Source organism: Oncorhynchus tshawytscha, linkage group LG13 (assembly GCF_018296145.1).
Source record: "Oncorhynchus tshawytscha isolate Ot180627B linkage group LG13, Otsh_v2.0, whole genome shotgun sequence".
NCBI lineage: Eukaryota > Metazoa > Chordata > Actinopteri > Salmoniformes > Salmonidae > Oncorhynchus > Oncorhynchus tshawytscha.
The window spans coordinates 14,372,115-14,393,884 of NC_056441.1; the positions used below are offsets into that span (position 1 = coordinate 14,372,115).

The 21,770-nt window shown below is 47.9% G+C and overlaps 1 protein-coding gene across 1 annotated transcript; it reads left to right on the forward strand.

Annotated features, from left to right (window-relative positions):
* Positions 1-1,341: 1,341 nt before the first annotated feature.
* On the forward strand, positions 1,342-20,595 carry LOC112265857 (retinitis pigmentosa 9 protein homolog). Its single transcript, XM_042295214.1, has 5 exons — positions 1,342-1,639; positions 1,910-1,937; positions 2,096-2,222; positions 6,726-6,816; positions 20,049-20,595. Exons 1-5 carry the CDS (start codon positions 1,521-1,523, stop codon positions 20,134-20,136), a joined length of 453 nt encoding a protein of 150 aa, XP_042151148.1. The 5' UTR covers positions 1,342-1,520; the 3' UTR covers positions 20,137-20,595.
* The last annotated feature ends 1,175 nt before the right edge of the window (positions 20,596-21,770 follow it).

The window sequence follows — 21,770 nt, forward strand, 5'->3', positions numbered from 1 at the left end:
GAGCCCTGCAAAATGACCTCCAGCAGGCCACAAATGTGCATGTGTCTGCTCAAATGGTCAGAAACAGACTCCATGAGGGTGGTATGAGGGCCCAACGTCCACAGCTGGGGGTTGTGCTTACAGCCCAACACCGTGCAGGACGTTTGGCATTTGCCAGAGAACACCAAGATTGGCAAATTCGCCACTGGTGCCCTGTGCTCTTCACAGATGAAAGCAGGTTCACACTGAGCACGTGACAGATGTGACAGAGTCTGGAGATGCCGTGGAGAACGTTCTGCTGCCTGCAACATCCTCCAGCATGACCGGTTTGGCGGTGGGTCAGTCATGGTGTGGGGTGGCATTTCTTTGCGGGGCCGCACAGCCCTCCATGTGCTCGCCAGAGGTAGTCTGACTGCCATTAGGTACCGAGATGAGATCCTCAGACCCCTTGTGAGACCATATGCTGGTGCGGTTGGCCCTGGGTTCCTCCTAATGCAAGACAATGCTCGACCTCATGTGGCTGGAGTGTGTCAGCAGTTCCTGCAAGAGGAAGGCATTGATGCTATGGACTGGCCTGCCTGTTCCCCAGACCTGAATCCAATTGAGCACATCTGGGACATCATGTCTCGCTCCATCCACCAACGCCACGTTGCACCACAGACTGTCCAGGAGTTGGCGGATGCTTTAGTCCAGGTCTGGGAGGAGGTCCCTCAGGAGACCATCCGCCACCTCATCAGGAGCATGTCCAGGCGTTGTAGGGAGGTCATACAGGCACGTGGAGGCCACACACTACTGAGCCTCGTTTTGACTTGTTTTAAGGACATTACATCAAAGTTGGATCAGCCTGTAGTGTGGTTTTCCACTTTCCTTTTGAGTGTGACTCCAAATCCAGACCTCCATGGGTTGATAAATTTGATTTCCATTGATCATTTTTGTATGATTTTGTTGTCGGCACATTCAACTATGTAAAGAAAAAAGTATTTAATAAGAATATTTCATTCATTCAGATCTAGGATGTGTTATTTTAGTGTTCCCTTTATTGTTTTGAGCAGTGTATATATAGTCATTGATTCTTGAAGAATATCATTCATTTAAGAGTCCAAAAAGAGATGTATCTATCCCGGGCTGCCCCTTCAATACCTCTACATACAGACTGTTTATAAGCATATTATAGAGTTGATTCTACAGTTGGTAGCTGGAAATACTGTCGGGTAACTGCAATACAACTCAAAAGAAGGGTACAGTATGAATACTTTGTAAACCACTACAGACCTCACCTTTTTATTCAAAGTATAGTCCTGGATGTATATGATAATACGCAAATAAACACCTGCGAAAACCCGGCATAGATATTAAAACCAGGGTGAAAACAGCCTCAATTGGGACCAGGCATGCTCGACTCTCTCTGAGATGTAGACGGCGCTGCGATGGCATGCGCAATCAGAAGCAGAAAATAACTACGCTTTGTCCCGAATGTATTGGTGTTCGAGAAATCGTATCAAACTGAAATTAAAGGGTTATTTTATTAACACAGTTATCCAATGTCGTTGCAATGTCTAGTCGAAAGAGGCACAATGAATCAAAAGACGATGTGGAAAAACTCAAGAAACAAGCGACAAAAACTGAACCAAGAAGTGCAAAAGCTGAATCATGTGAAGACGTAAGTAAACCACACGTGCTTCGGTGGTAACGAACTTGTGGATGAATAAAACATAACAGTGTAGTTGATCGGCCTTGTGATTTACCAAGAAACTGCCTATCATTGTTATATTACTGTAGCTTTCAGCAAAGACAATTTAACTAGATCGGTTCTGTAGCATGGCTCGACAAGGTGCTTTGCCCCTGACTTGAACAGGGGTACCTACCTAAACACAAAGTATATTATCATATTTATTCTCACCACCATTGTTTTCTTTTCCCCTCTATGCAGTTATGAAAAACCTCCTGGATTCAGTAAGGTATAGTAAGGGCAGGTCATTATGACTGCTCACTGCCAGGTAAATCATTACTGTGATAGACGAGCTGTAGCTAGCTAGCTATCAGTGAAGGGATTGCTATGGAAACTGGAATATGTGTCATCTTGCTTCTACTTGAAACACAGGGGCTGTTTTTTTAGGAAGACTACAAACCAGAGGACTGTATTCCTGCTGATCCAGGAAATGAGGATGGTAGAGACTTCCTGGCTCAGGCCCACACCAAGGGGCTGTGGATGCCTCAGGGGAAGGGGGTGAAAGTGATGCAGTGTGAGTAGAAACACACAGTTATTATGTGGCACCCTGGGGCCTGCTAAAAAGTCATCACGTTATTTGTCACGTGCATGACTACATCCGGTGTCGACCTTACTGTGAAATGCTTATTTACAAGCCCTTAACCAACAATGTAGACCTTACTGTGAAATGCTTATTTACAAGCCCTTAACCAACAATGTAGACCTTACTGTGAAATGCTTATTTACAAGCCCTTAACCAACAATGTAGACCTTACTGTGAAATGCTTATTTACAAGCCCTTAACCAACAATGTAGACCTTACTGTGAAATGCTTATTTACAAGCCCTTAACCAACAATGTAGACCTTACTGTGAAATGCTTATTTACAAGCCCTTAACCAACAATGTAGACCTTACTGTCAAATGCTTATTTACAAGCCCTTAACCAACAATGTAGACCTTACTGTGAAATGCTTATTTACAAGCCCTTAACCAACAATGTAGACCTTACTGTGAAATGCTTATTTACAAGCCCTTAACCAACAATGTAGACCTTACTGTGAAATGCTTATTTACAAGCCCTTAACCAACAATGTAGACCTTACTGTGAAATGCTTATTTACAAGCCCTTAACCAACAATGTAGACCTTACTGTCAAATGCTTATTTACAAGCCCTTAACCAACAATGTAGACCTTACTGTGAAATGCTTATTTACAAGCCCTTAACCAACAATGTAGACCTTACTGTCAAATGCTTATTTACAAGCCCTTAACCAACAATGTAGACCTTACTGTGAAATGCTTATTTACAAGCCCTTAACCAACAATGTAGACCTTACTGTGAAATGCTTATTTACAAGCCCTTAACCAACAATGTAGACCTTACTGTGAAATGCTTATTTACAAGCCCTTAACCAACAATGTAGACCTTACTGTGAAATGCTTATTTACAAGCCCTTAACCAACAATGTAGACCTTACTGTGAAATGCTTATTTACAAGCCCTTAACCAACAATGTAGACCTTACTGTCAAATGCTTATTTACAAGCCCTTAACCAACAATGTAGACCTTACTGTGAAATGCTTATTTACAAGCCCTTAACCAACAATGTAGACCTTACTGTGAAATGCTTATTTACAAGCCCTTAACCAACAATGTAGACCTTACTGTGAAATGCTTATTTACAAGCCCTTAACCAACAATGTAGACCTTACTGTGAAATGCTTATTTACAAGCCCTTAACCAACAATGTAGACCTTACTGTCAAATGCTTATTTACAAGCCCTTAACCAACAATGTAGACCTTACTGTGAAATGCTTATTTACAAGCCCTTAACCAACAATGTAGACCTTACTGTCAAATGCTTATTTACAAGCCCTTAACCAACAATGTAGACCTTACTGTGAAATGCTTATTTACAAGCCCTTAACCAACAATGTAGACCTTACTGTGAAATGCTTATTTACAAGCCCTTAACCAACAATGTAGACCTTACTGTGAAATGCTTATTTACAAGCCCTTAACCAACAATGTAGACCTTACTGTGAAATGCTTATTTACAAGCCCTTAACCAACAATGTAGACCTTACTGTGAAATGCTTATTTACAAGCCCTTAACCAACAATGTAGACCTTACTGTCAAATGCTTATTTACAAGCCCTTAACCAACAATGTAGACCTTACTGTGAAATGCTTATTTACAAGCCCTTAACCAACAATGTAGACCTTACTGTCAAATGCTTATTTACAAGCCCTTAACCAACAATGTAGACCTTACTGTGAAATGCTTATTTACAAGCCCTTAACCAACAATGTAGACCTTACTGTGAAATGCTTATTTACAAGCCCTTAACCAACAATGTAGACCTTACTGTGAAATGCTTATTTACAAGCCCTTAACCAACAATGTAGACCTTACTGTGAAATGCTTATTTACAAGCCCTTAACCAACAATGTAGACCTTACTGTGAAATGCTTATTTACAAGCCCTTAACCAACAATGTAGACCTTACTGTGAAATGCTTATTTACAAGCCCTTAACCAACAATGTAGACCTTACTGTCAAATGCTTATTTACAAGCCCTTAACCAACAATGTAGACCTTACTGTGAAATGCTTATTTACAAGCCCTTAACCAACAATGTAGACCTTACTGTGAAATGCTTATTTACAAGCCCTTAACCAACAATGTAGACCTTACTGTGAAATGCTTATTTACAAGCCCTTAACCAACAATGTAGACCTTACTGTGAAATGCTTATTTACAAGCCCTTAACCAACAATGTAGACCTTACTGTCAAATGCTTATTTACAAGCCCTTAACCAACAATGTAGACCTTACTGTGAAATGCTTATTTACAAGCCCTTAACCAACAATGTAGACCTTACTGTGAAATGCTTATTTACAAGCCCTTAACCAACAATGTAGACCTTACTGTGAAATGCTTATTTACAAGCCCTTAACCAACAATGTAGACCTTACTGTGAAATGCTTATTTACAAGCCCTTAACCAACAATGTAGACCTTACTGTGAAATGCTTATTTACAAGCCCTTAACCAACAATGTAGACCTTACTGTGAAATTGCTTATTTACAAGCCCTTAACCAACAATGTAGACCTTACTGTCAAATGCTTATTTACAAGCCCTTAACCAACAATGTAGACCTTACTGTGAAATGCTTATTTACAAGCCCTTAACCAACAATGTAGACCTTACTGTGAAATGCTTATTTACAAGCCCTTAACCAACAATGTAGACCTTACTGTGAAATGCTTATTTACAAGCCCTTAACCAACAATGTAGACCTTACTGTGAAATGCTTATTTACAAGCCCTTAACCAACAATGTAGACCTTACTGTCAAATGCTTATTTACAAGCCCTTAACCAACAATGTAGACCTTACTGTGAAATGCTTATTTACAAGCCCTTAACCAACAATGTAGTTCAAGAAAGAGTTAAGAACATATTTACTAAATAAACAAAAAGCTAAAAATAAAATAATAAGTAACAATAAAATAACAAGGCTATATACAGGTGTACCGGTACCGAGTCAATGTGCTTGGGTACAGGTTAGTCAAGGTCATTTGTACATGTAGGTAGGAGTAAAGTGACTATGCATAGATAATAAACAGAGAGTAGCAGCAGTGTAAAAACAAAGGGGAGTCAATGTAAATAGTCCGGATGGCCATTTGATTAGTTGTTCAGCAGTCGTATGACTTGGGGGTAGAAGCTATTATGGAGCCTTTTGGACCTAGACTTGGTGCTCCTGTACCGCTTGTCGTGCGGTAGCAGAGAGAACAGTCTATAGACTGAAGTCTTTCACAATGTTTTGGGCCTTCCTCTGCATTATATAGTGAAAAGGGTGCCATTTGAGATGAATACCTACCAGGGGAGGACGGCTCACAATAATGTCCGGAACAGAGCAAATTTAATGGCATCATGGAAACCATCAGTGTGCTGTGGATGAAGTAGGACGAGGAGAGGAAGCCACTTTAGACAATTGAGATGCACCCTAAAATGTAGGTAACACAGGAGGTTGGTGACACCTTAATTGGGGAGGACGGGCTCGTGGTAAAGGCTGGAAACCATGTGTTTGATATATTTCATACCTTTCCACTTAATCCACTCCAGTTATTACCACGAGCCCGTCCTCCTCAATTAAAGTGTCACCAACGTCCTGTGATAACTACATTTTAGGGTGCATTTCAATAGTCTAAAGTGGCTTCCTCTCTTCATCCTCCTTCAACTACAGCCCACTGATGTGAAATAACCTTAAAAAACGTAGTGCTTCTGCGACTGACTGGGATTAAATAGATTAAGTGGGTCACTATCACAGATCTAGAAAATGTACAGCTTGTAGTGGGCAGAGGTCCATCCATGCTTATGTGATCATGTACGGCGCTCTATTGAAATATAGCAGAAAGACAAAGAGAGTTGTCTTCACCACTGGATAGTCCTGGTCCTTATCTTCTCAATACTGTCACTTAAATCCAACCCCACTGAGAGAGACAGGAGAGTGGCTATGGGTTCGTCTCAAATGGCACCCTATTCGCTATCTAGTGCATTACTGTTGATCAGGGTACATGGTACACTCATAGGGCTCTGGTCAAAATAATTGCACTATAAAGGGTATTAAGTGGCATTTGGGACACACTCTAGGCTTAGCTTGATAGACCCATCCCTTTTGAATGAGCTCAGGGTCACGTCGGTGTAGCAGAGATTCACATCTGTTCTGCTTGTCCCTCAAAGAATGAAGGCTGCCCCCCCCCCTCGTGTTCTTCTTCGTAAAGCGTACTAGGTTAGTCTACATTCCTGTGGAATTACAAAGTCTTACCTGTTCCACATAATACTTTTAGAAGATGTTTGACTATTTATTCCTTTTGATTTTGAATTGCATTTAGATGTAGGCTAAGTGATGAACAGGTGTATATGAATCTATTCCACGTTCCAACACTAGCTTGTTTTGGTGATTTCTTAGAGAGCAGGAGGGAGTGTGCTTGTGGTACCAACATGACACTTCTCCCTTGTGCAGGTTGGAGATGCAGCGTTATGGACACAGGACGGGGGACCGAGAGTGTCCCTTCTTCATCAATGGAAACCAGAACCTGGAGCAGTTCAGAGTGGTGAGTCTCCTCCATCTTTCAACTCATCTCGGTTAACCCAGAACTAAAGTCTTGTGTAATTGGTCAGCTGCTCTATGAAGTTCTGGGTCCATACGTGTTAAGAGATGCTAGAACGAGGAGCTCCACCCTCTCTCTTTGCAAGTTACTGGCAAGTCTATGGGCCGAATTGTCCCCTACCATTCCTATGGGCCGAATTTTCCCCTACCATTACTGTGGGCTGAATTGTACCCTACCCTTCCTATGGGCTGAATTGTACCCTACCCTTCCTGTGGGCCGAATTGTCCCCTACCCTTCCTGTGGGCCGAATGGTCCCCTACCCTTCCTGTGGGCCGAATTGTCCCCTACCCTTCCTGTGGGCTGAATTGTCCCCTACCCTTCCTGTGGGCCGAATTGTCCCCTACCCTTCCTGTGGGCCGAATTGTCCCCTACCCTTCCTGTGGGCCAAATTGTCCCCTACCCTTCCTTTGAGCTGAATTGTCCCCAACCCTTCCTGTGGGCCGAATTGTCCCCTACCCTTCCTGTGGGCCGAATTGTCCCCTGCCATTCCTGTGGGCCGAATTGTCCCCTACCCTTCCTGTGGGCTGAATTGTCCCCTACCCTTCCTGTGGGCTGAATTGTCCCCCACCATTCCTATGGGCTAAATTGTCCCCTACCCTTCCTGTGGGCTGAATTGTCCCCTACCCTTCCTGTGGGCTGAATTGTCCCCTGCACTTCCTGTGGGCTGAATTGTCCCCCGCCCTTCCTGTGGGCTGAATTGTCCCCTACCCTTCCAAAACGTGAACGATGCTACACACCTACGAAATCGTGGTTTGTTCAAATAATCAAAGATGCAAACCATTTATGTTTACCTAATCTGCCCACAAGAGATTATTTAAACTAATCATCAAGCCTTTTGACAAGTTGAATATAATGTGTTGTCTCAAACCAAAAAATGTGTCCCTAGGACTAGGATTGGTCCTGTCTCAACCATAACATTGTGGGAACGTCTGCTCCTGGTCCCAACCATAACCTGGTCCCAACCATAACCTCATGGGGACGTCTGCTCCTGGTCCCAACCATAACCTTGTGGGAACGTCTGCTCCTGGTCCCAACCATAACCTGGTCCCAACCATAACCATAACCTCCAAGTACGTCTGCTGGTCCCAACCATAACCTGGTCTCAACGTCTGCTGGTCCCAACCATAACCTGGTCTCAACCATAACCTCGTGGGAACGTCTGCTCCTGGTCCCAACCATAACCTTGTGGGGACGTCTGCTCCTGGTCCCAACCATAACCTGGTCCCAACCATAACCTCGTAGGGGCGTCTGCTCCTGGTCCCAACCATAACCTTGTGGGGATGTCTGCTCCTGGTCCCAACCATAACCTCGTGGGGATGTCTGCTCCTGGTCCCAACCATAACCTTGTCCCAACCATAACCTCGTGGGGACGTCTGCTCCTGGTCCCAACCATAACCTCGTGGGAACGTCTGCTCCTGGTCCCAACCATAACCTTGTGGGGACGTCTGCTCCTGGTCCCAACCATAACTTCAAGGGGACGTCTGCTCCTGGGCCCAACCATAACATTGTGGGGACATCTGCTCCTGGTCCCAACCATAACCTGGTCCCAACCATAACCTCGTGGGGACGTCTGCTACTGGTCCCAACCATAACCTGGTCCCAACCATAACCTTGTGGGGACATCTGCTCCTGGTCCCAACCATAACCTTGTGGGGACGTCTGCTCCCTGGGCCCAACCATAACCTGGCGGGGACGTCTGCTCCTGGTCCCAACCATAACCTGGTCCCTACCATAACCTCGTGGGGACGTCTGCTCCTGGTCCCAACCATAACCTGGCGGGGACGTCGCTCTGGTCCCAACCATAACCTGGTCCCAAACATAACCTTGTGGGGACGGTCTGCTCTGCTTGTCCCAACCATAACCTGGTCCCAACCATAACCTGGCCCAACCATAACCTGGGACATCTGCTTCTGGTCCCAAACATAACCTTGTGGGGACGTCTGCTCCTTGTCCCAACTATAACCTGGTCCCTACCATAACCTGGCGGGGAGGTCTGCTCCTGGTCCCTACCATAACCTGGTCCCAACCATAACCTGGTCCCTACCATAACCTGGTCCCTACCATAACCTGGTCCCAACCATAACCTGGTCCCAACCATAACCTGGTCCCTACCATAACCTGGTCCCAACCATAACCTGGCGGGGACGTCTGCTCCTGGTCCCAACCATAACCTGGTCCCAACCATAACCTGGCGGGGAGGTCTGCTCCTGGTTCCTACCATAACCTGGTCCCAACCATAACCTGGTCCCAACCATAACCTGGCGGGGACGTCTGCTCCTGGTCCCAACCATAACCTGGTCCCAACCATAACCCGGTCCCTACCATAACCTGGTCCCAACCATAACCTGGTCCCAACCATAACCTGGTCCCAACCATAACCCGGTCCCTACCATAACCTGGTCCCCCTACCATAACCTGGTCCCAACCATAACCTGGTCCCAACCATAACCTGGCGGGGAGGTCTGCTCCTGGTCCCTACCATAACCTGGCAGGGAGGTCTAGGTGCCTGACTGCCTTGGACCATGAGCATGCTTGCTTGATGCAACTGGATACAGTAAGGGTGCATCCCAAATCACACCCGTTTCCCCATTTGTGCACTACTTTTGACCAGGGCCCATAGGGATTTGGTCAAAAGTAGTGCACTACATTGGGAAACGGGTGGCATTTGGGATGCAACCAGCATCTCTATCCTCTGCAGCTGGATGCTTCTGGACTCAGCAGATTCACACAGTGCAGTTGTGCTGTAGCCCTACTTGCTACGATGCCACTGCAATGATTAACATAAGTGCAAGCGTATCTTATTTTCATACATTCCATTGTGATACAACAACCGGATTTTAAAATGCTGATGTGGCAGAGGAGAGCATTGAATGGGGGGAAATAATGTTGCCTAAGAGCAGTAGCTGAATGGCGTTTTATCTCGCCATGCTTGTTATCATTGGAGTGTTTGCAATGTGTGTTATCCTGTACATTTAGTAAATAAGTACCTAAACCATCTCTTTCTTGTAGGCACACGAAGACCCAATGTACGACATGATCAGAGAAAACAAACAGAATGAAAAAGAACAACCTTCTGGTTTTATTATCAACAATCTGTTTGGATAGATGTCTCCTCTGCTGTTTAGATAGATGTCTCCTCTGCTGTTTAGATAGATGTCTCCTCTGCTGTTTGGATAGATGTCTCCTCTGCTGTTTGGATAGATGTCTCCTCTGCTGTTTGGATAGATGTCTCCTCTGCTGTTTGGATAGATGTCTCCTCTGCTGTTTAGATAGATGTCTCCTTTGCTGTTTGGATAGATGTCTCCTCTGCTGTTTGGATAGATGTCTACTCTGCTGTTTAGATAGATGTCTCCTCTGCTGTTTAGATAGATGTCTCCTCTGCTGTTTGGATAGATGTCTCCTCTGCTGTTTGGATAGATGTCTCCTCTGCTGTTTGGATAGATGTCTCCTCTGCTGTTTAGATAGATGTCTCCTCTGCTGTTTGGATAGATGTCTCCTCTGCTGTTTGGATAGATGTCTCCTCTGCTGTTTAGATAGATGTCTCCTCTGCTGTTTGGATAGATGTCTCCTCTGCTGTTTGGATAGATGTCTCCTCTGCTGTTTAGATAGATGTCTCCTCTGCTGTTTAGATAGATGTCTCCTCTGCTGTTTAGATAGATGTCTCCTCTGCTGTTTAGATAGATGTCTCCTCTGCTGTTTAGATAGATGTCTCCTCTGCTGTTTAGATAGATGTCTCCTCTGCTGTTTAGATAGATGTCTCCTCTGCTGTTTGGATAGATGTCTCCTCTGCTGTTTGGATAGATGTCTCCTCTGCTGTTTGGATAGATGTCTCCTCTGCTGTTTGGATAGATGTCTCCTCTGCTGTTTGGATAGATGTCTCCTCTGCTGTTTGGATAGATGTCTCCTCTGCTGTTTGGATAGATGTCTCCTCTGCTCTTTAGATAGATGTCTCCTCTGCTGTTTGGATAGATGTCTCCTCTGCTGTTTGGATAGATGTCTCCTCTGCTGTTTAGATAGATGTCTCCTCTGCTGTTTGGATAGATACTCCTCTGCTGTTTGGATAGATGTCTCCTCTGCTGTTTAGATAGATGTCTCCTCTGCTGTTTAGATAGATGTCTCCTCTGCTGTTTGGATAGATGTCTCCTCTGCTGTTTAGATAGATGTCTCCTCTGCTGTTTGGATAGATGTCTCCTCTGCTGTTTGGATAGATGTCTCCTCTGCTGTTTGGATAGATGTCTCCTCTGCTGTTTGGATAGATGTCTCCTCTGCTGTTTGGATAGATGTCTCCTCTGCTGTTTGGATAGATGTCTCCTCTGCTGTTTGGATAGATGTCTCCTCTGCTGTTTAGATAGATGTCTCCTCTGCTGTTTGGATAGATGTCTCCTCTGCTGTTTGGATAGATGTCTCCTCTGCTGTTTGGATAGATGTCTCCTCTGCTGTTTGGATAGATGTCTCCTCTGCTGTTTGGATAGATGTCTCCTCTGCTGTTTAGATAGATGTCTCCTCTGCTGTTTGGATAGATGTCTCCTCTGCTGTTTGGATAGATGTCTCCTCTGCTGTTTAGATAGATGTCTCCTCTGCTGTTTGGAGGTGATCATAGTTAATGTAGTCTGGACTGTATACTGTGCTGTTTGGAGGTGATCATAGTTAAGGTAGTCTGGACTGTATACTGTGCTGTTTGGAGGTGATCATAGTTAAAATCAAATCAAATCAAATTTTATTTGTCACATACACATGGTTAGCAGATGTTAATGCGAGTGTAGCGAAATGCTTGTGCTTCTAGTTCCGACAATGCAGTAATAATCCAACAAGTAATCTAACTAACAATTCCAAAAAAAAACTACTGTTTTATACACAGTGTAAGGGGATAAAGAATATGTACATGAAGATATATGAATGAGTGATGGTACAGAGCAGCTTAGACAAGATACAGTAGATGGTATCGAGTACAGTATATACATATGAGATGAGTATGTAAACAAAGTGGCATAGTTAAAGTGGCTAGTGATACATGTATTACATAAGGATGCAGTAGATGATATAGAGTACAGTATATACGTATACATATGAGATGAATAATGTAGAGTATGTAGACATTATATTAGGTAGCATTGTTTAAAGTGGCTAGTGATATATTTTACATCATTACCCATCAATTCCCATTATTAAAGTGGCTGGAGTTGAGTCAGTGTGTTGGCAGCAGCCACTCAATGTTAGTGGTGGCTGTTTAACAGTCTGATGGCCTTGAGATAGAAGCTGTTTTTCAGTCTCTCGGTCCCAGCTTTGATGCACCTGTACTGACCTCGCCTTCTGGATGATAGCGGGGTGAACAGGCAGTGGCTCGGGTGGTTGTTGTCCTTGATGATCTTTATGGCCTTCCTGTGACATCGGGTGGTGTAGGTGTCCTGGAGGGCAGGTAGTTTGCCCCCGGTGATGCGTTGTGCAGACCTCACTACCCTCTGGAGAGCCTTACGGTTGTGGGCAGAGCAGTCGCCGTACCAGGCGGTGATACAGCCTGACAGGATGCTCTCGATTGTGCATCTGTAGAAGTTTGTGAGTGCTTTTGGTGATAAGCCGAATTTCTTCAGCCTCCTGAGGTTGAAGAGGCGCTGCTGCGTCTTCTTCACAATGCTGTCTGTGTGGGTGGACCAATTCAGTTTGTCTGTGATGTGTACGCCGAGGAACTTAAAACTTACTACCCTCTCCACTACTGTTCCATCAATGCGGATAGGGGGGTGTTCCCTCTGCTGTTTCCTGAAGACCACAATCATCTCCTTAGTTTTGTTGACGTTGAGTGTGAGGTTATTTTCCTGACACCACACTCCGAGGGCCCTCACCTCCTCCCTGTAGGCCGTCTCGTCGTTGTTGGTAATCAAGCCACTGTTGTGTCGTCCGCAAACTTGATGATTGAGTTGGAGGCGTAAGTGGCCACACAGTCGTGGGTGAACAGGGAGTACAGGAGAGGGCTCAGAACGCACCCTTGTGGGGCCCCAGTGTTGAGGATCAGCGGGGTGGAGATGTTGTTGCCTACCCTAACCACCTGGGGGCGGCCCGTCAGGAAGTCCAGTACCCAGTTGCACAGGGCGGGGCTTGGAGGGTACTATGGTGTTGAATGCCGAGTTGTAGTCGATGAACAGCATTCTCACATAGGTATTCCTCTTGTCCAGATGGGTTAGGGCAGTGTGCAGTGTGGTTGAGATTGCATCGTCTGTGGACCTATTTGGGCGGTAAGCAAATTGGAGTAGGTCTAGGGTGTCAGGTAGGGTGGAGGTGATATGGTCCTTGACTAGTCTCTCAAAGCACTTCATGATGACGGAAGTGAGTGCTACGGGGCGGTAGTCGTTTAGCTCAGTTACCTTAGCTTTCTTGGGAACAGGAACAATGGTGGCCCTCTTGAAGCATGTGGGAACAGCAGACTAGTATAGGGATTGATTGAATATGTCCGTGAACACACCGGCCAGCTGGTCTGCGCATGCTCTGAGGGCGCGGCTGGGGATGCCGTCTGGGCCTGCAGCCTTGCGAGGGTTAACACGTTTAAATGTTTTACTCACCTCGGCTGCAGTGAAGGAGAGTTCGCATGTTTTCGTTGCAGGCCGTGTCAGTGGCACTGTATTGTCCTCAAAGCGGGCAAAAAGTTATTTAGTCTGCCTGGGAGCAAGACATCCTGGTCCGTGACTGGGCTGGTTTTCTTCTTGTAGTCCGTGATTGACTGTAGACCCTGCCACATACCTCTTGCGTCTGAGCCGTTGAATTGAGATTCTACTTTGTCTCTATACTGACGCTTAGCTTGTTTGATAGCCTTGCGGAGGGAATAGCTGCACTGTTTGTATTCGGTCATGTTACCAGTCACCTTGCCCTGATTAAAAGCAGTGGTTCGCGCTTTCAGTTTCACGTGAATGCTGCCATCAATCCACGGTTTCTGGTTAGGGAATGTTTTAATCGTTGCTATGGGAAGGACATCTTCAACGCACGTTCTAATGAACTTGCACACCGAATCAGCGTATTCGTCAATGTTGTTATCTGACGCAATACGAAACATATCCCAGTCCACGTGATGGAAGCAGTCTTCGAGTGTGGAATCAGCTTGGTCGGACCAGCGTTGGACAGACCTCAGCGTGGGAGCTTCTTGTTTTAGTTTCTTTCTGTAGGCAGGGATCAGCAAAATGGAGTCGTGGTCAGCTTTTCCGAAAGGAGGGCGGGGCAGGGCCTTATATGCGTCGCGGAAGTTAGAGTAACAATGATCCAAGGTTTTTTCAGCCCTAGTTGCGCAATCGATATGCTAATACAATTTAGGGAGTCTTGTTTTCAGATTAGCCTTGTTAAAATCCCCAGCTACAATGAATGCAGCCCCAGGATGTAGAGATTCCAGTTTGCAAAGAGTCAAATAAAGTTCGTTCAGAGCCATCGATGTGTCTGCTTGGGGGGGAATATATACGGCTGTGATTATAATCGAAGAGAATTCTCTTGGTAGATAATGCGGTCGACATTTGATTGTGAGGAATTCTAAATCAGGTGAACAGAAGGATTTGACTTCCTGTATATTTCTGTGATCACACCACGTCTCGTTAGCCATAAGGCATACGCCCCCGCCCCTCTTCTTACCAGAAAGATGTTTGTTTCTGTCGGCGCGATGCGTGGAGAAACCAGCTGGCTGCACCGCCTCCGATAGCGTCTCTCCAGTGAGCCATGTTTCCGTGAAGCAAAGAACGTTACAGTCTCTGATGTCCCTCTGGAATGCTACCCTTGCTCGGATTTCATCAACCTTGTTATCAAAAGACTGGACATTGGCGAGAAGAATGCTAGGGAGTGGTGCACGATGTGCCCGTCTCCGGAGTCTGACCAGAAGCCCGCCTCGTTTCCCTCTTTTACGGCATCGTTTTTTGGGGTCGCCGGCTGGGATCCATTCCGTTGTCCTGGTTGAAAGGCAGAACACAGGATCCGCTTCGTGAAAATCATATTCTTGGTCGTATTGATGGTGAGTTGACGCTGATCTTATATTCAGTAGTTCTTCTCGACTGTATGTAATGAAACCTAAGATGACCTGGGGTACTAATGTAAGAAATAACATGTAAAAAAAACAAAAAACTGCATAGTTCTCTTGGCCGAGTTAAGGTAGTCTGGACTGTATACTGTGCTGTTTGGAGGTGATCATAGTTAAGGTAGTCTGGACTGTATACTGTGCTGTTTGGAGGTGATCATAGTTAAGGTAGTCTGGACTGTATACTGTGCATAGGGCTCTTTTAAAAGGACAGTTCTTCTGTAACTTGTCTTTGTTACATCAATTCAGAAAAGCAATTTTGCAGCACGGTCACAGGGGACTTAACGATTATTGTTGTTTTTCTCCCAACAATGCTGATGCTAAGCTGTGGTGATCATCGGCTTCTGTAGACTGTTACTTTCCAGTTAGTTCCAGTAAATTTGTCATTCGAGTGAACGATCCCTTTCATTTTCCAACTGTTTCAATCAGAATTGTTTATTATTCATTGAGAGCCTTTGAGCACAGAAGAAGAATAACAACCAACTAATGTGAAATAAAAGGCTGTCATCAAAGGACACCCCCCCCTGGTCATCTGAGGACACACCTCTGGTCATCTGAGGACACCCCCCCTGGTCATCTGAGGACACGCCTCTGGTCATCTGAGGACAAACCTCTGGTCATCTGAGGACACACCTCTGGTCATCTGAGGACACACCTCTGGTCATCTGAGGACACCCCCTGGTCATCTGAGGACACACCTCTGGTCATCTGAGGACACCCCCTGGTCATCTGAGGACACCCCCTGGTCATCTGAGGACACCCCTGGTCATCTGAGGACACCCCCTGTCATCTGAGGACACACCTCTGGTCATCTGAGGACAAACCTCTGGTCATCTGAGGACAACCCCCTGGTCATCTGAGGACACACCTCTGGTCATCTGAGGACAAACCTCTGGTCATCTGAGGACACCCCCTGGTCATCTGAGGACACGCCTCTGGTCATCTGAGGACACACCTCTGGTCATCTGAGGACACACCCCTGGTCATCTGAGGACACCCCCTGGTCATGGTCATCGGAGGACACCCCCTGGTCATCTGGAGGACACCCCCTGGTCATCTGAGGACACACCCCTGGTCATCTGAGGACACCCCCTGGTCATCTGAGGACACCCCCTGGTCATCGGAGGACACACCCCCTGGTCATCTGAGGACACCCCCTGGTCATCTGAGGACACCCCCTGGTCATCTGAGGACACCCCCTGGTCATCTGAGGACACCCCCTGGTCATCTGAGGACACCCCCTGGTCATCGGAGGACACACCCCTGGTCATCTGAGGACACCCCCTGGTCATCTGAGGACACCCATCCACACCCCTGGTCATCTGAGGACACCCCCTGGTCATCGGAGGACACCCCCCTGGTCATCTGAGGACACACCCCTGGTCATCGGAGGACACACTGAAGTCAACACCCTAATTGAATTAGATTAAATTGATCACATCCTGATAGCTGTCAGAGTACTTAATCAAACGGGTGAATAAAAGTATGTTTAAAAATGGTTCTGAACGACGTTGGAAGTGAACTTGGGTGTCTACGGAGAAGTTTTAAACTGCCATCTGAACTGATGAAAGTGCAACATGCGATGTATGATAGGAGAGAGGCCGAGTGTGTTCTACAGGATCTTATGAGCTGATCAAATGAATGTTATGATGGTGTGAGAGACGGAGTGAAATGTGACGGTGGTAGACTCCGCTCTGCCTCACAGTCCTTGCCTTGAACAGTCCTAATGATTACTTCACTGTCCTCTGGGTGGATGATGTCAACGTGGACGAGAACAATTCTCCTCCAGCTCCACAGATGAATTATTAATGAAGCTTGGGAACAGCCGTGTTGGAAGTTTGGGTTGTTTTCAGTGTCTTGCAACTTGCACAAGCGCTCTTGTTCCTCTCTGAGCATACCGAATCAATGGAAATGTAAAGTTTTGGGCTAATCAAAGAACAGGGAGGCCTCTGTCTCTGAGTTGTTTGATCATTGGGTTTCTTGATATATTCATATTTTATTGCTGGCTACTCTGCTGGCTGCCTGAAACAAGATCTATCTCTGTCTCGCTCTCTTTGTCTCGCTCTCTCTGTCTCGCTCCCTCTGTCTCACTCTCTCGGTCTCTGTCTCGCTCTCCGTCTCGCTCTCTCCGTCTCTCTCTCACTCTCTCCCCCTCGCTCTCGCACTTTCCGTCTCCATCTCGCTCTCTCTGTCTCCCTCTCTCTCGCTCCCTCGGTCTCCCTCTCGCTTTCCCTCTCGCTCTCCCTCTCCGTCTCCCTTTCCGTCTTACTTTCTGTCTCCCTCTCGCTCTCCGTCTCGCTCTCGCTCTCTCTGTCTCCCTCTCACTCTCTCTGTCTCCCTCTCGCTCTCTCTGTTTCCCTCTCGCTCTCTCGGTCTCGCTCTCGGTCTCGCTCTCTCTGCTCCCTCTCGGTCTCCCTCTCGCTCTCTCCGTCTCCCTCTCGCTCTCTCCGTCTCCCTCTCGCTCTCTCCATCTCCCTTTCGCTCTCGCTCTCTGCCTCGCTCTCCGTCTTGCTCTCTCTGCTCCCTCTCGGTCTCCCTCTCGCTCTCTCGGTCTCCCTCTCGCTCTCTCCGTCTCCCTCTCGCTCTCTCTGTTTCCCTCTCGCTCTCTCGGTCTCGCTCTCGGTCTCGCTCTCTCTGCTCCCTCTCGCTTTCCCTCTCGCTCTCCCTCTCCCTCTCCGTCTCCCTTTCCGTCTTGCTTTCTGTCTCCCTCTCGCTCTCCGTCTCGCTCTCGCTCTCTCTGTCTCCCTCTCACTCTATCTGTCTCCCTCTCGCTCTCTCTGTTTCCCTCTCGCTCTCCACCCCCCACTCTCTCTCCAACCCCCACCCCCACTCTCTCTCTCTCTCCACCGCCCCCACTCTCTCTCCAACCCCCACCCCCCACTCTCTCTCTCTCCCACCCCCACTCTCTCTCCTCTCCAACCCCACCCCCACTCTCTCTCTCTCCAACCCCCACCCCCACTCTCTCTCTCTCCAACCCCACTCTCTCTCTCTCCACCCCACTCTCTCTCTCCAACCCCACTCTCTCTCTCCAACCCCAACCCCCACTCTCTCTCTCCAACCCCACCCCCACTCACTCTCTCTCTCTCTCTCTCCACTCCCCACCCCTCACTCTCTCTCTCCAACCCCACTCTCTCTCCAACCCTCAATCTCTCTCTCTCTCTCCAACCCCCACTCTCTCTCTCTCTCTCCAACCCCACTCTCTCTCTCAACCCCCACTCTCTCTCTCAACCCCACTCTCTCTCCACCCCCACTCTCTCTCTCTCTCTACCCCCACCTCCCACTCTCTCTCTCCACCCCCACTTACTCTCTCTCCACCCCCACTCTCTCTCTCTCCACCCCCCACTCTCTCTCCCTCTCCAACCCCCCCCACTCTCTCTCTCTCCAACTCCCACCCCCACTCTCTCTCTCCAACCCCACTCTCTCTCTCCAACCCCCACCCCCACTCTCTCTCTCCAACCCCACCCCCACTCTCTCTCTCTCCACCCCTCATCCCTCACTTCACACTCTCTCGCCAACCCCACTCTCTCTCCAACCCTTTCTCTCTCTCTCTCTCTCTCTCTCTCCAACCCCCACCCCCCACTCTCTCTCTCCAACCCCACCCCCACTCACTCTCTCTCTCCACCCCCACTCTCTCTCTCTCTCCCACCCCCACTCTCTCTCTCTCACCCCCCACCCCTCACTCTCTCTTGCCAACCCCACTCTCTCTCCAACCCTCACTCTCTCTCTCTCTCTCTCTCTCTCTCCCCCCCACCCCCACTCTCTCTCTCCAACCCCACTCTCTCTCCACCCCCACTCTCTCTCCACCACCCACTCTCTCTCTCCACCCCCACTCTCTCTCGCTCTCTCTCTCCACCCCCACTCTCTCTCTCCAACCCCACTCTCTCTCCACCCCCACTCACTCTCTCTCCCTCTCCAACCCCCACCCCCACTCTCTCTTTCTCCAACTCCCACCCCCACTCTCTCTCTCCAACTCCCACCCCCACTCTCTCTCTCCAACCCCACTCTCTCTCTCTCCAACTCACCACTCTCTCTCTCCAACCCCACTCTCTCTCTCTCCAACCCCCACCCCCACTCTCTCTCTCTCTCCAACCCCACCCCCACTCTCTCTCTCTCCACCCCTCACCCCTCACTTCACACTCTCTTGCCAACCCCACTCTCTCTCAACCCTCTCTCTCTCTCTCTCTCTCTCCAACCCCCACCCCCCTCTCTCTCTCTCCAACCCCACCCCCACTCACTCTCTCTCTCCACCCCCACTCTCTCTCTCTCTCCACCCCCACTCTCTCTCTCGCCACCCCCACCCCCACTCTCTCTCGCCAACCCCACTCTCTCTCCAACCCTCACTCTCTCTCTCTCTCTCTCTCTCTACCCCCACCCCCACTCTCTCTCTCCATCCCCACTCTCTCTCCACCACCCACTCTCTCTCTCCACCCCCACTCTCTCTCTCTCTCCACCCCCCCACTCTCTCTTTCCACCCCCACTCTCTCTCCACCCCCCACTCTCTCTCCAACCCTCACTCTCTCTCTCTCTCTCTCTCTCTCTCTCTCTCTCTCCCCCACCCCCCACTCTCTCTCCAACCCCACTCTCTCTCCACCACCCACTGTCTCTCTCCACCCCCACTCTCTCTCTCTCTCTCTCCCCACCCCCACCACCACTCTCTCTCTCCACCCCCACTCTCTCTCCACCCCCACTCTCTCTCCACCCCCCACTCACTCTCTCTCTCTCTCCACCCCACTCTCTTTCTCCACCCCCACTCTCTCTCCACCCCCACTCTCTCTCTCTCACCCCCACTCTCTCCCACCCCCACTCTCTCTCCACCCCCCACTCTCCACCCCCACTCTCTCCTCCACCCCCACTCTCTCCACCCCCCTCTCTCTCTCTCTCTCCCCACTCTCTCTCTCTACAACCCCCACCCCCACTCTCTCTCCACCACCCACTCTCTCTCTCCCCCCCTCACTCTCTCTCTCGCTCTCCACCCCCACTCTCTCTCCACCCCCACTCTCTCTCCACCCCCCCCACTCTCTCTCTCCACCCTCTCTCTCTCTCTCTCTCTCTCTCTCTCTACAACCCCCACCCCCCCACTCTCTCTCCAACCCCACTCTCTCTCTCCCTACCCCTACTCCCACCTACCTCTCTCCAGGATCCAGCAGCTGCAGCAGCTCCTGCAGGATGCTACCTCTTCCTCTGACAGCTCCTCCTCCTCCAGTGAGAGCAAGAAGAGGAAATAGAAGAAAAAGAAACACCACAAGTTCTCCAAAACCAGTGACTGTTCTGAGTCTGACTGAGCTGTTGGAACCTTACTGGATTGTTCTTGCAGGGAGAGGTGACTACACTACACTGCAGTGTCTGTCAGTCAGTGAGCGGCTACGGTGGTTCTTACCCAATGGCTCAGTGTCGCTTCAATGGTGCACTATGAAGTGCACACTAGATGACCCTCTTTGGTTCAGCCTTCCCCTCTGCCTTCCTTCCCTCCACCTTCAAATAATGCTTGACTTGTACCATCCCTCATATGGTTAATGAGTTCATTAGTCCTCTACTCCATTAGATCATACCGAATAGGATCCTATGGACGTGCAGTGGTGATTGTGAATGTAGGGCCCCTCAGGAGAGGAACTCTAACAGCATTGGTAACGACATGTTATTTGTCACATGCGCTGAATAAAATGGGTGTAGACCTTCCAGTGAAATGCTTCCTGACAAGCTTTCTCAACAGAATTAAGTAACAAGATCAAAACATGAGAAATAAAACACACAAGAATGAAGCTATTATACAGGGAGTACCAGTACCATATACAGGGAGTACCAGTACCATATACAGCTAGTACCAGAACCATATACAGGGAGTACCAGAACCATATACAGGGAGTACCATATACAGGGAGTACCAGTACCATATACAGGGAGTACCAGTACCATATACAGGGAGTACCAGAACCATATACAGGGAGTACCAGAACCATATACAGGGAGTACCAGAACCATATACAGGAGTACCAGAACCATATACAGGGAGTACCAGAACCATATACAGGGAGTACCATATACAGGAGTACCAGTACCATATACAGGGAGTACCAGTACCATATACAGGAGTACCAGTACCATATACAGGGAGTACCATATACAGGGAGTACCAGTACCATATACAGGGAGTACCAGTACCATATACAGGGAGTACCAGTACCATATACAGGGAGTACCAGTACCATATACAGGGAGTACCAGTACCATATACAGGGAGTACCAGTACCATATACAGGGAGTACCAGTACCATATACAGGGAGTACCAGAACCATATACAGGGAGTACCAGTACCATATACAGGGAGTACCAGTACCATATACAGGGAGTACCAGTACCATATACAGGGAGTACCAGTACCATATACAGGGAGTACCAGTACCATATACAGGGAGTACCAGTACCATATACAGGGAGTACCAGTACCATATACAGGGAGTACCAGTACCATATACAGGGAGTACCAGTACCATATACAGGGAGTACCAGAACCATATACAGGAAGTACCATATACAGGAGTACCAGTACCATATACAGGGAGTACCAGTACCATATACAGGAGTACCAGTACCATATACAGGAGTACCAGTACCATATACAGGGAGTACCAGGGAGTACCAGTACCATATACAGGAGTACCAGTACCATATACAGGAGTACCAGTACCATATACAGGGAGTACCATACCATATACAGGGAGTACCAGTACCATATACAGGAGTACCAGTACCATATACAGGAGTAGTACCATATACAGGGAGTACCAGTACCATATACAGGAGTACCAGTACCATATACAGGGAGTACCAGTGGGAGTACCAGTACCATATACAGGAGTA

Coding starts and splice junctions, on each gene's coding strand:
- LOC112265857 (XM_042295214.1), top strand. CDS start 1,521: ATGTCGTTGCAATGTCTAGTCGAAAGAGGCACAATGAATCAAAAGACG. Junction 1,640..1,909: donor AAGCTGAATCATGTGAAGAC/GTAAGTAAACCA, acceptor CCCTCTATGCAG/TTATGAAAAACCTCCTGGAT. Junction 2,223..6,725: donor GGGGGTGAAAGTGATGCAGT/GTGAGTAGAAAC, acceptor TCCCTTGTGCAG/GTTGGAGATGCAGCGTTATG.